Below are 14,537 nucleotides of genomic sequence, written 5' to 3'. Positions count from 1 at the left end.
TCGAAAATTCTCATGGTGCATTTTCTCTTAAATACCTAAACTCCTACCCCCTTTCTCCAGTTCCAGTGTACAGACCGAGTAACATTAAACAACTTTGAGACTCAGAGTCCTTTTGTTGTCGCACAGGTCCTAGGTTAGTCACACAGGTACTTTGCAAAGAAGGCAGCATTGTCTCCACACTACAGACAGGCAATAAGGCAGAGGAAGGTGTGGTGGAACCCAGGGTGGAGTTATGTGCAGGTACCCACAGCCTAAATGTCAAACTGAGCAACTCTCCCTGGCTTCCCCTACACTCAGTGGAGATCTTACCAACACAATCAATGGGGTTTACGCTGCAGCTCATCTCACCATGCAGATGTATACTAAAGCAGGAGTTGGATTTCCATGGTCCTTGTGGGTCCTTTCTAAATCGGGATATGCTACAAAAGGAGCTCAGTTCCACCCCAGGTATCCTGGTTTTTCTCTTCTGGATATGAGGGGCAGCCTCTCATATCAGAGTGGAACCAGCTCCCCCCCACTCTTGCTCTGGTCCATGGGCAGCCAGCTGCCAGCACAGCTCACCAGGCAGAAGGGAGCTCAAAGCATCCCAGAGCTGAAGTCGTGTCTCAAGGTGATCCCCCACGCTTCGTCACACACGGAGCTTCCAGCACGGCCATCCTCATCTCCTGACACGGCTCGGCGGCTCACCGAGGCTGTGTCCACCCACAGCTTGAGATGCCACTCTGATCACAAGCTTGTAGGGACTGACAGCTACAGAACTCAGCATTTGGCCATAACAGCCTACTCACCAGCCTGCTTTCCTTTCTGTACCCCACATGACAACTGCTGTCTCTCCAGCTGAATTGACCCCATTGGTTTTGAACCCTTGAGCATAAAGAAAAGCAATGCCTTACTTGAGGCAAGCGTGTGATGTTGTGCTGCTCTCATTGAAACATGCATTTATTAGAACTGGAAATGGTTTAGAGAGAGGCAGCAATAAGATCCAAGACACTTCAAACTGTGAGAAACAGCTTAGCAGGAGTATGCTTGTGGTCTCTGCAATCACAAGTAGCATGAGAGGAGGATGGGGTCTGTTATTCACTATCTCCTTCAGTACTGGTCTCTGGAAAGCATCAACCCAGCTAGCAGGAATCAAGTTCAAAACAAAGGAAAAGACAGGCTTCTTCATGTAACAGGTCTGAGGAAATCCTTTCCACAGGACACTGTGATGCTAAAAATACATGTGTACTCAAGGGGAGACTGGTCAAGTACAGAAAAGAAACATCCACTGAGAACTCTTACATACAATGAACCACGTCTGACTCAGATAATTTTCGAAGCTGAAAATATCTAGCAGCTGGGAGAGCATTTGGGGGACAGATCATATTTTCTTACTCTTTCCTGTTTGATGTGGATGGAGGACGGCTATTGGACTAGATGGACACTTTATTCTGGCCCAGATTAATTGCTCTTGTATTTTTCTGTTAATTGATCCTACTTCCTTATATTTTTCTATTGGTGACTTTTTCAGAGGTTTCCTTCATTTTTGTCCAAATAATTCTTTCCAGGCAATACTAAACCCAGTGAAGATCTGTCTCTATAACACAACACCATTGTGAATAAAGCAGAGATGAAGTAGGGAGTAAGACATATTGGCTCTTAGACTCAAAGCTTAACAAGCGATTATAGAAGCGCTAAAACAGACGACTGTCCTTTGGCAGTTAGTGGGGCAACATGTGCTCACTGAGTAACAAGCACATCATTCCTCTAACACTTAATCCCAGCAGCATTTTACCAGCCAAATGAACAACACTCCCATAAATAATAGAGATTCAATGCCTTTCTCTCCTCCCCAACACTGTCCTGTCTTCCCCTTCTACAGGCCAGGAGCAAAGAAGCATCAGGGAAAATCTATTGAGTCTGAGACTTGCAGTGAGTCTGGAGCTCACACAAGTGAACAGAGTGACAGGAGAGAAAGAGAAGTGATGCCTTTGGGCTAAGTGAGCAGGATTTACAAGTCCTTGGTCTCTGCTCTGGGTGGGAATTAGACCCATAAGTATCTTCCCAGAACACTTCAGGGCTCTGCATTTCTCTTTCTGTACCCTGCCAATCAAAACTTGACTTTCTTATTGAAACACTTTTCTTCAGTGGCCATGCACATAAGCAATAAACTCTTCCCATTGTATAGACACAGCCTTATGGCAGGACAGCCCTTAGCACAGTCCCCAAGAGGTACCCATGGCTATTTCACAAAGCAGTGAGCCTGCCTAGATCTTTCTGCCAGTTCGGAGCTAGTTTTTCTCTCACAACTAACAAAGAAAAGCCTCTGGTTTGGATATTTTTATACTTAGCAGACTATAATTTAGAACATGCATTGCCTGACCTTCTCTGGGAGGTGGGAGCATTCCCTGCCAAACAGCATGTTAGACAGAGAAGTATCGACCCAAAGGGCATGAGCTGTGGATGAGTAGGAGAGAAGCTCTCATGGGAGCACTCTCAGCAAGACCCACCACTTGCCAGAAATGCCAAACAAGTGTGAAATTCATTCACTAAAGTGTTTTCTCAGGAAAGGACATGCTCCCATTTAATTGCCCTCTTTATTCATGATTCACACACCATCTGAACAAATTTGATTGTTCTAACTCTAACCTTTTCTAACCTCAGAAACAAAGCCCCAAACCAACCCTAAAACACAGCTGCATCACCTTCTCAGCCAAGGTGCTGCAAACGAGCTGCAGGGCAGAAAGAGATCTCCAGCAAGATGCTTGAAGATGTGTGTCAGCCATTTGGCAGCGAAGGCAGGGCAGGGAAAGTGCATTTCGTTGCCGAGCAGCCTGCAAGCATCTGGGAGCATGATTTATATTCCCACAACTGCCTCTTCAGGTTAAGGGTGAGCACAGTAAAGGATTCATCACAGAAACTCCAGCAAATGCAGAAACGGAGGAAAAAGCAAACCAGGTTTCTTTGTCTTATCCATTAAAGGTAAATTAGAATTATTAGAGAGGAACACCCAAGCACAGCCACAGAACATTAAGCCATATGTGAATAATTATATACATATTTGTCTGATCAACCAACTGAATATTTAAGAGATTATACCCTGCTTGCACTGAGCATAAATACCTGGGGAAATCAGCCTTTCAAAAGCACCACCTAAGAGTTCCTCCAGCCTCACAAATACACCACCCAGGATACACCCATGCTATTGCTAAACTGAAGCAGCAGGGAAATAAAGGGCTTGGGCACACAGAGCTGAGACCTAGGGGAGCACCATGCACTGGGACACAGGAAAGGGGTCTGTGCTTGAATTTCACTGCTCCGATTCAACATAGGCTCACGTGCCCTTCTCTCCACCACCAAAAAGCCACAGAAGAGGATAAACAATGGCAACACTAAGTCACAGGAACTCAGAAAAGCAGTGGCAGCACGTTGGCTGTCCAGTCCCATCAGCATTAGAATCATTATTTTCTTTGGCTTGGTTTTCATGTCACATTGCAACAAAAGAGGAAATCCAGAGCTTGTGATGGAACTTGCAGCATGGAGGATGTTGCAATACCGTTCCAATGGTTCTCTGTAGACACAGCAACATCATAGAGAGGCTTCAGCACTGTGGAGTGTCATGGACACTTTTGATCCTTGTGCTTTTCCAGTTTGAATGCTCTGTGCAAGTGTGTGCAGCTTCACCCTTGGCCCCATAAGGAAGACTGCTTTGCCTGCCCCTCCCTCCAGACTTATTTTGAATCCTCCCAGCAGACTTCCCCACCCTGCAAATCAGTAATGCAGAGGAGGGAACACCAGATTGGGTACTCCCGTACACAAAGCAAGGACTGCATGTTTAACTACATTTTAAAACCAGTTTCACTAGAAGTTCCCCTTTGTCCGTTTCTCTTTTTCGGTGCTCTCCGCTCCTTATTCCACTCCCATGCTCATGTAGGCCTCCCACTCTGTCCATGTCTTTTCCACCCACTGTATGTTGAAGTTTTGAATTTTAATCACTTCTATATGCTTCTGTATGCCCACACACATGCATTTTCCTACTCCTGGACCTTTCCTCTGCAGGACCCAGCATTTCCTCTGCATCCCACCCACAGTCCCTGCAGGGACACTTGCATGGTCCACAGTACATCAAAGAAGTCTGTTTCAGAAGACAGCCTGAAACAAGGGCTAGAAGTCAGGAACAAATGCACTGTTTGTCACAATCACAGCACAGGTCAGGGGCTTTTGTTCTCTCAACACCTTGTCCTACCTCCCCAAGGACCAGCAACTGCAGCAAGTGGGCATCAGGTATAAGACCCTGGGGATCAGGCCAGTGCAGTCCTCAGATCAAAGATTCCTGACCTACAGCAAATGGATGCCCCAGCTGGTCCCACACATAGCTGTGGCTTCATAAAAACACTCACTGAAAAACCAGCAAGGCAAATAGAAGAAGGGACAGAAACTCCCCACCTCAGCTCTGCCAGAGCCAAACAATGACTTCAGTCAAGTTGCCTCATCCTACTGTACTTACTGTTGCCCCCACATCGCCTTGGCAGCACAAAGCAAACTGATTAGGACCGAGTAGCAACTGCTGGGTCATGCACAAGTGGGTTTGCAAGTGAACAAATGGCTGTGAGTGCACATTAAAAGCAGGAAGAGAACATTAATAAGGAAACAATTATTTCATTTTTTAAAAAACAGATTTCTTTCCTATTCTTTCCTCTTATCTGGAACAAACAAAGCTTTGAGGGAACAAATACAATTCCAGAGATAATCCATGCTTTGGATCCTGGAAGCATTTGGTACCAACTTCTGGAAAACAAAACAATGATAATGACTCACGCTGGGCCTGGGGGTGGCTCATCACAAATTTAGCAGCAGCTTCCATGCTCCCAGCTGAGATTGGCTTTGCTGGGTTGTTTTCACAGATCCCCAGGACTGCAATTTAGCACATGCAAATCGGCCCAGCAGCCAATTGCAGCCACCATGCTAGAAAGGCATAAACATGCCATTTAGAAAAATGCTTTGCCATACAAAACATGATTACCTCCTTCCATGCCATTTCAGGCTATGGGAAGAAACACTATTTTTATTATTAAACATTACACATCTCTTTTCCTCCAAGGGGAAGAAGAATTATTTAAAGGCCTATTAATCAAACATTTATTCATACAATTGAAAGCTTTGCACACTACCATTGCATCTGGTATCCATTACAATCATCTTATGAGGCCACAGCTCAATTCCTGTATCCAGTTTTGGGCCCCTAACTTCAAGAAAGACACCGAGGTGATCCGTCCAGCTCCAGAACAGAGTTGGGGAAGAGTCTAGAGAACAAGTCCTATGAGGAGTGGCTGAGGGAATTGGAAGTATTTAACCTGGAGAAAGTATTTAACCAGAGGGGACATTATTGCTCTCTACAACTCCCTGACAGAAGGCTGTGGCGAGGTAAGGGTCAGTCTCTTTAAGTAACAAGTGACAGGACAAGAGGAAATGGCCTCAAATTGCATCAAAGGAGCTTTACATTTTATATTAGGAAAAATTTCTTCACTGAAAGAGTTGCTAAGCATTAGAAAGGCTGCCCAAGGAAGTGGGGGAGTCACCACCCCTTGAGGTATTTAAGACATGCAGATGTGGCACTTAGTGGTGGATTTGGCAGTGCTGGGTTAACAGTTGTACTCGATAATTTTAGAGGTCTTTTACAACTGAAAAAATTCTATATTCTACAAGAAATCTTATCTAGTTTCCAGACCATGCTGAACTTTTGATGATAAATGTACAACCTGGACTAAAAAATTTAAAACTAGCATCAGTTTGGTAAAAAATTAAACAGGTTACTTCTGGAAAGCAGCAGAAAGGGCTATGGGAAGACAAGTGGCTTGGTTTTGAGACAAAGTTCAGTGAGCCAGAAGTAGATCGCTCTCACAAACAAAGCAGGAAGACTTCAATTTCTTTAACAAACAGGGCTTTCCATCTGGGAACTGATGGCTGTGAAATACCTCCAGAGGGATTTGCTGGAAGCAGAAAACAAGCCTACTGTCAATGCTCTGTGGACAGGGAAAACAAGAAGAATTTTAGGGATGATAGGTACCACTAATCTAATGGTTCAGTAATGGTTCTGGTTGGGACTAGGTGCGCGAATAGAGTTAAATATGCACTCAGATGGTTCAGTGAGCTGAGACCTGTCGCCGGAAATACTCCTTGGTCTTCGATGGACACGACCTAACAGTCACACAGCTCTTAAGCTGAAAGCATCTGCTCTGAAAGTCAACTTTAAATATCTCCCTTTGACCCTGCATTCTTTAGTTACACTTCAAGTGGAAAAACAGCAACACAGAATTTTATACACACAGTCATTCAGGAAAACAAATGGAAAAGCTGAAAAAATATTTCATTATATTGTTAGCTAACATTTCCCATAAATGTTTCAGTTTATAATGCATTGCAATTGTACACCTCAGACACCTCTAACTCTTTTCTTGGCTGAGACTGGGAAACAAAGGAAGTTAAGCTTTATTCCTTTGCAAAACCATGCAAACCTTTACGTGAGAAGTGCCATAAACCAGCCAACCTCTGCTTCAAAGTACTGTTTATCATCCTGATTACAGGTACTTAAGAAAATTCAAATGACTCTTATTTTGCTTGTATTTCCTCATTCAGAGAAAGTAAAACATTTTTCAGATATGATTCAGTATCAGTGATGCTCTGGTAGGACCCAGACAAGTTTCAATACTCAGAGGACTGAGTTAAGATCCAGCAATTCCAAGTGCCCAGCTCTGTAATCTCAGACATCTGGCTGACAGCTCTGCATTGCTAAGCCACTTTACTCCCAGGGAGTTCCTGGACCTGCATTTCTTTTGAAGATTTATGAAATACTTTATTGCAAACTGAAAAATAAAATCCTGCATAATATCAAAGACTTTCCTTTGCATAACTACACAGAACTGGCTGCAAGCACTTAAAAAAGTTATATGCGTATATCTAAGTTCATTATCATTTGTATCTCTGGAATTTTTGTATGATAGAAACCAAGTAATTTCACCAAATAAAAATGCTAAAAAATTCATCATTTCTAGAACAGATTTTTTTAAAAAGATGCACAAGCACTATGGACTTCCAGGAGAGATGCTTAGCCAATGTCTGTATGAGAGGGTTACTTCAGAATAAAGGAAAGCGTGGATTTAAAATGCTATAGTTATTCTTGAATAATACCCCAGAGGAGTGCTCCTGTTATAATAAAAAAGAGTTTTCAGAGTTTTGTTTAATTCATTTCCCAGTTGAATTAAACTAAATCAGACAAAGATATTCTTTCCACTAGCATATGAGTGTCAACAATAGGCATTATCCCAGAACAGCACAGCTACTTAACTTCCACTGGTCAGTAAGTGTTACTTTTCCAAAAACACAAAACAGGAAGAGGGAGCCTGAACAAAATATGTACCATACCAGTGGCAGAGAATGGCAGGCAACACACCTGGTGTGGGAAGGAAAATGCACTGATGACCCCCAGCCAGATCCCAGCGCTTCTCAGCCTTGTGACCCACTCCCAGCTCCAGCTCAGCCCCACTAAGGCACCGTTCCCATCTCCCAGCAGCACTGCACATCCACACTCTGAGCTGCCACAGATCAAAGCCTCTCTGTGCTCCCTGAACTCAGCAAGGAACTGCAGTCACTTACATACACAGAGCTGCTGCTTCCAGTAATTTGAAGCTGAACTGTGCAGTATTTGCTGCACACTGTAACTTGCTGTTTACTTGAATGAACAGCAGTGGGAAAATTTTCAAGAACTACTGTATGTAAATAAAATGTAGATGGATGCACAGATGACTGCACAAGCAAACAAAGGAGTGCCTGTTCTGCTCATAAGCCAAATGCTATTCTTGAATATGCAATTGTACCTCCTATGTGTGTGATTCCATTTGCATCTGAAGATGTCTTGCACATGCAGACTCATTATGACAGTGCCCTAAATAGTCTCAGGGAAAATGCAAAGATTTATATGGGCAGCTACAGACTGGCTAATTAATGGCAGAGGCACAGCCTGACCCTGCCTACCTAGACAGAATGCTTGTTCCTGTTGCCCCAAATATCAAACTTAGTGTTGTGATGCCTGGAGAAATATGAAGACCTACTGCGCCAGACATCATTTCAATTTGCCATAAAGCCAGCATCAATCAGTATATTTCCAGGAGCATCTCCAAATTTCACCAGTGTGAGACTCCCATGAAAGCCAAGTTCAGGATTTACTTTCAATATGAGCTTAATTTCTACTGAAGGCATCAATTTGCAAAATAGAGACTTAAACTGAGAAGTACTCTTGTGAATGTTTGAGAATAGATCAGTCTCTGGATACAACTAAACCTCTACTATTGAAAATAAAACTGAAAATGCACTGATGCTGAATGCTGTTGCTGGTTGATGTGAGAAGTATCTGTGGTTTAACAATGATGCATGCCACGGGAGAGTCTGGCCAGAGCCAGGGCGAGGACAGGCGTGAGACAGAACCACTCATAGAGCCAAGTAAGAAATCCTTTATGGAACAAAGCTAAAACACACTCACTAGCAGAAATCTCCATGCTGCTATTATGCAGTCTATGGGTACAGGGCCTTTTACATCAAAGTGGCTGCAAACCAGGTACAGGTCACTTAAAATAGTTTTTCACAACTCTATTCACAGCTGCAACAACAATGCAGTCATTATTTAATGTTTACCTTGAATTCAACAGTGTAGTAGCTATCTGTTTCATAATTTTGGCTAGGAAGCCAAAAGCAAAAACAAAAACCTGGACTGGCAAACCACATCTCCTAAGCAAAGGGGAAAAGAGTGTTAGCAGAGAAAATAAATCAAAGGAAAAAACACTTAACAAAATTAACTGTGGTTGCACCATTGCAATGGGAAATATCTCTGCCCATGCAATATAATCAGTCAGCTTGCAAACTCTGAAACTAAGATAACAAGTGAAGCACCTGAAAGATGATACAGGATGTTGCTGTGCTAAAATACTTGAAAAAAAAATCACAAAGGAAGAGGATAAATCTCTTACTCTGCATTGCTATGAATTACTGGCACTTTTGTGGTGGTCTGGAGACCCATTAAGCTCCATTTTACAAGGTGCTATTCAAACAAGCCCAGCCTCCCTTAAGACAAGATGTGCACACCTTGGAAGTGGAGCATAAGAAAACAACAGGCTAGAGTTAGCTAAAGTAAAGAGGTGAGAGGTCTTTGCATAACAATAAAAAAAAAAATCTTGCTAATATTTTTGCAAACATCACAATAGAGTTGTACAGTACTATACAACTACCTTCAATATTTCACCATTTCTCTTTGAAGTGTCATGCATTAGCTTCTGTCAGGATCAGGAGTGGTCTAAGGCTCTGAGTCAGCACAACACACAAATATGAATCTGACTTGAAATGTGTGCTTACATCCTTATGAGCTGTTTGCATTAAGAAAACACAGATATGAGGAAGGCAAAAGGCTTGGTCAATCCATCAGAATAACTTCAGATCAGAGGATCAAGGACACTGAGGTAGTTCACAACATTCTGTGCCACCACTGTGTAGTTAATGTTTCCACAGTCCTTCCACTCCCATAATTTTATAATCCTTTTGCTGGTGTACATCTCTGACTGGCTTGGCCCCACAGTGCCGCACTAGGCACAGCACTACACCTTTAGGGTTGTTACCAGAGTATACACCTGTCTCCTGGGGCATGCTCAGCTTTTGAAGAAGTTAGCAAGGAGATTTATCCCCCAGCAGGCCCACCCCACACTGACTCTTTTATAAGTGGAAATTTTCCTTTTTATTGACCATTTTTCAAGAACATAATCCCCAACCTTAACAGAAAATGAAAAAGCGCAGCCAAGGAGAGGGAATGTATTTTAGCATGCTGATTCAAAGCAACAGACCCCATCTGGAGTGGTCAGGCTCATGGTGGTATGGGGCTAGTACCTGGAAAATAAGCTTAGTTGGAGATTACAATAGGAGATCATTCCCACAGTCTGTCTCCTTACAGCACAACATCAGGAAATACAAAGACTACTCAATGTTCAGTATTATTCCTCAGAACAGGGAATGTAAGAAAAGATTCAAGCACCATATATGCATCAAGCACACTCCAGTATAGGATCCACCTGTAAAGCCAAACCAGCTCAGCCAGGAAACTATTAGGACACTATTGCTGACTTATAGTTCTCCAAAGTTACAGCCTAGCATCCCCCATGGCCTGAGCACACCCCACTTTTACCAGTAGCATATTGTTCTCTTTACTGCTCTTCCAAAAGACACAAACCACACATTCACACTTAGCACCACGGTGAAAACTCCACTATAGCTTTTCACTGGAGAGAGACTAGTGTGCATACGGCTTCCACGTGCAGCCACAATTTATTCTATTTAGTTAGCAAATTGTTCTTCAAAGCAGGGCAGAACATGCCTTGAAGGGAGTCCAGCATTCTCTCCCAAAGATTGCCCCGTTGCCATGAGCTTGTCACAGACAGCAACTTGCACAACAGAGTGCCATGGGAGGGAAGAGGCTACTGAGGCATAAACGGGTGGCTATAACCATTAACAGCTTTTCCTTAGCAAGGCCATAAGGGAATCCCGGCTACCTCAGCAACAGTGGTCCCCTAAGAACAACCTTTCTCTTCAAGAGAACACCAAGCATTTGCACTAGAGGCATGGACATTTTTTCTCTTCTAGGACCAAGATCTCACAAAAAAACCCGACACAAGCATTAGGAAAGAATACTCTAAGAGACACCCTCATAAGCATCCAATTAGTAGTTTCTATAGATGTTAATAATAACAACAATAACACAGGATTTCACTCCAGAAGCATTTACCCAGTGTTCTAGAGAGGGAAAGTCAAATTCATGGAAGAAACGTGTAGCAAGGAAGAAATTGTAGAAACACCACTTTAAAAGCCTCAACAAGATATCCTAAAACTCAGGGGTAGTACCACACCAAACCAAGGCACTCATGCACTCATTCCCCTCTTCAAGAAGTGCTCAGGGGAAGTGTTTAGGATCACAAATATTGTTCAGAAATTCGCCCCACTGCACTTCCTTCCCATCCTAGAGAAATGCTCTCTCCCCATCAGGCTAGGAGCTGAGAGATGAGTTGGGAGTTTCCTCAGGCCCCCCATCAGGAGCAGGCTGGGATTTCTCTTTGCTTGTAAGTATACTGCCATTCAAAAACTCATTCAACACCCTCCACCAGAAAACCACTGTGACATTACTACTACCAGAAGCACAAAGCGTAGAGAGCTCTCACACAGGGGCCAACCCTAGAGTTGTTTGGGGCCACTGGCACTCTGGGGAAGGTTATCCCCATATTGGCCAGGTACTAACAGAAGGCACAGCTGGGGGTTCCAGGTGGGATGAGAAATACAGGGGTGCCATATGAAGAAAAAGGACCTGAGTGGGCTGCAGGTAGGACGGGGAACAATAATGAGGGTCATGTGTGAGGCAGGAATCTCTGTAAGGACAAAGGACACACGTGGGGGCTCTGTGTGGGTGGGGGCTCCAGGAGGGATTAGCCACAGGGATGGGGTGGGGGCCAGGCCTCGGGTAGAGAGGGGCCGGGTTGGGAATCAGCGGGCGGGGATGCGGAGGGGAGCCGGGTGTGCGGATGCCGAATTAAGGGGACTCGGTTCGGGGATGCGCGGCGGGGTCAGCACCGCGGACAGCGCCCGGCCCATCCCGGCCACCTGTGCGCGGCGCCGGCGAGACGGAGGCGAGGGGAGGGACGGAGGGAGGCGAGGAAACGGGGCCAGCCCGGGCCGAGCGGCGCCCGGGCGGGGAGGTGAGGGCGGCGGGGACAAGGACGCGCGCTCCCCACCTGGGCTGTGGCTGGATCTCAGGCGCCTTCCACAGAGACACTGCAGCATATGCGAGCCTTTCTCCAGGAGAAGCCCGAGAATCCTCATGGATTTCACTTTGTGGCGCCCTCCCGCTCCTCGGAAAAGGGACCGGCCCCGGAGCGGCCGGCTCTCAGCGGCGGGGCGCCGGGCCCCCTCGCCGCCAAACTTCCCGGCCCATCGCCGCGGCCCCGCCGCGCCCGGGGGAGGGAGGGGGACCCCGCCGCCACTTCTCGGGACTTGTCCGCCGGCGAAGGGCCGGCCGTGCCGGGAAGCGGGGCGGGCTGGCTGGAAGGACGTCAAGCCCTAGAAACACGCGCGGCCGGCTCCCAGCCCTGCCCCCTGCCGGCACAGCCCCCGCCGGGCCGGGCCGGGCCGGGCCGCGCCGCCGGGACCCCCCCGCCGCCGGGGCTCGGCCGCTCCGCTCCTCCGGCGGGGGCTCTGCCGCTTTCCCCCCGCCACCGGGGACCCGGTCCCGCCGCGCTCGAGTTGTGCGAGTCCCGGCGGAGAGGGAGGAAGGGAGGGAGGGAGGAGACAGCCCCGCCGCCCGCCCCAGCAGCACCGGGGCCGCCGTGCGGGGCCTGGCAGGGCTGGTGCCCGCGGTGCCCCAGCCACAGAAGGCACCGAGCGCGGCCCTGCCGGGGCTCCCGGGGCTGGAACCAGGGGCCGGCAGCGGGGCCGGGAAGAAGAGACACCTCTGGTCTTAAAGCACCGCTGGGTGCGGATGCCCAGACGGGAGGGCTCCCTGATGAGCGCGCTGTAAACGAGGGAGCCTCCGTCTTCCCACCTGCCCCAAGGCACCAGCCTCCTGCAAAGGGCGCTCCATTGAAACTTAAGGTACCTTCTTTTTTACCTGTTTTTAAACTGTCGCTGTTACAGTGCTGCAGACTCAAGTCTCAGTGTTGGCGCTGCACAGAGAAAGGTAGGGCTCATATTTCACATGCAAGGATGGAAAACTAACCAGAACTGTCTCCAATTCATGAAATTACACAAAACCCACAACACAAGGCTAGAAAGGACAGGAGCACAGAAAAACTCCTTCAACAAAACAGTACTATCACATACAAAAGATGTTCAAAAGAACTCTTTCACCTGAATGAACTCTAATAGTGCACTAAAAAGCAGCTCCCTCTGGGACAAATAGGAACCCAGCACAAGAGTGAATTTTTAACTGAATTACCTTGTGCTCAAGCAGGGTTACCTACTTACACATAAGCTTTCAAAACCTTCTCTGCTTTTGTTTCTCTAATACCTGGAAGAAGTGACCAGATGTGTCTGACCAGCTCATGAGATGGATATTTTTCCAGAGACTGCACTCTAGGATGTAACAAGCTTCTGGCCAGCACTTCAGTGATATGAGAGAGTGGGGATACAAACTTAGATGTTAACATCTAGATCAGAGTACTGAGGCACATAACCCAGGCATAACAAAAGAAATGCTGTTTAGGTGTGAGAATCTATGTGTGGCATGGTGTGTTTAGGTGTGAGAAGCATGTGTGGCGAAACTAATATTTTTGAGAGCATCTGGAGTCTTTCATGCCCTCAATAAATACTCCACAGTTTCAGATTTACTCTTGAATATAAAAGGGGAAAAAAACAGTTAAAATGCTAAACATTTCATGAAATGGTAGCTCTTATTTTTCCAGTCAACTCTAATTCATATGCTAAAAAACAGCACTTATCTGGAAGCAAAGCCAGTAGCATACAGTTCAGGACTGTTAGAAGGATGGAAGATGTTACTAACATCCCTGGGATTCATGTTAAATTCAGTTTTTGTTGTCTGCCGTGACTTAGGCTGAAAAATCATCACTCTGTCTTAATTTAAGCTATTTTAGACAGGACCTTGCACATGCACCAAGTCATAGCAAAAAGCTCAATGAAACTGCCCTTCCCCATGTCCCCATTTACCCAGGATCATTGCTCCATTGCACTCCTTAGCAGTCCCTGCTCCACAGCCATCATGAAAGGCTATGGTGCCATGTCAGGGCACATACCAAACTGAGACTACAGTGGTTACCTCACCCTTCTCCACCCTTCTCCCAGAGTTGTCCTTCAGTCCTCTGCTACTTCTGATCACCTGAGAACAAGCCTACAGCCCTGTTGGAACAAGGCCAAAAGGAGTGTGCACAGTGAAGCCCTAAAACAGAACTGGTGGTTCTCCAGTACTTCAGTAATAGCATAAAAAAATAATAGTCCTCTTTCTGCAAATGCTTCAGCAGCATGTTTGAGATGAGAACAATTCTGGATCTGGCTGATCAAGGACAGTACAGTGAGATCCAAAGTCAAGGTGCCCTCCTTGCTTAGCAGCCAACATGGGGCTCTAAATGAGGGGCTCTCATTTAGGGAGGCCAGGACTGAAGTGCAGCACTAGGTAAGAGGGAAGAGTTGCTTTTAGATGTTGTATGTATCAACCTAGCATAGAAATGGGCAGATTTATCCCATGAACATGCAAGGACAAGTGCCTTGGACATGATACAGATGTTTGTTTGAATAAAAAGTGAAAATGCAACAGCTAGCTGAATTTTGAGACCTCTGTTCATTAAACTAAACATAGTTGTTCCTGGAAAATCTACTCAAAATAGCCCATAAAATCCACTAATAAAATAATCCCCGTTTCTTTGGGGAATTTCCATCACCTTGCAGCAAGGCTGATAATCCAGCCTTTGTGGGCACATTCTAAGGGGTTGGTTCCTGAGTCACATTAGAGGAAAAGAGGGCAGACT

General features: G+C 45.8%; 1 protein-coding gene across 2 annotated transcripts in view; it reads right to left on the bottom strand.

Annotated features, from left to right (window-relative positions):
• FGF12 (fibroblast growth factor 12) overlaps positions 1–14,537 on the bottom strand; it is a 219,391-nt gene that overhangs the window by 127,023 nt on the left and 77,831 nt on the right. Inside the window, exon 1 of one of the 2 annotated variants that reach the window (XM_071437767.1) lies at positions 11,796–12,026. The exons of the other annotated variant lie outside the window; for it this stretch is intronic. Within the exon in view, the coding sequence (XP_071293868.1) occupies positions 11,796–11,883 (88 nt within the window). The 5' untranslated portion in view covers positions 11,884–12,026. Of the gene's footprint in view, positions 1–11,795; positions 12,027–14,537 lie in introns of those variants that run through there. 2 annotated transcript variants of the gene reach the window in all.

Source organism: Agelaius tricolor, unplaced genomic scaffold (assembly GCF_023055355.1).
Source record: "Agelaius tricolor isolate 1412-34295 unplaced genomic scaffold, bAgeTri1.0.p SCAF_12, whole genome shotgun sequence".
Taxonomy (NCBI): domain Eukaryota; kingdom Metazoa; phylum Chordata; class Aves; order Passeriformes; family Icteridae; genus Agelaius; species Agelaius tricolor.
This window is presented reverse-complemented; position numbering and strand designations above follow the sequence as displayed.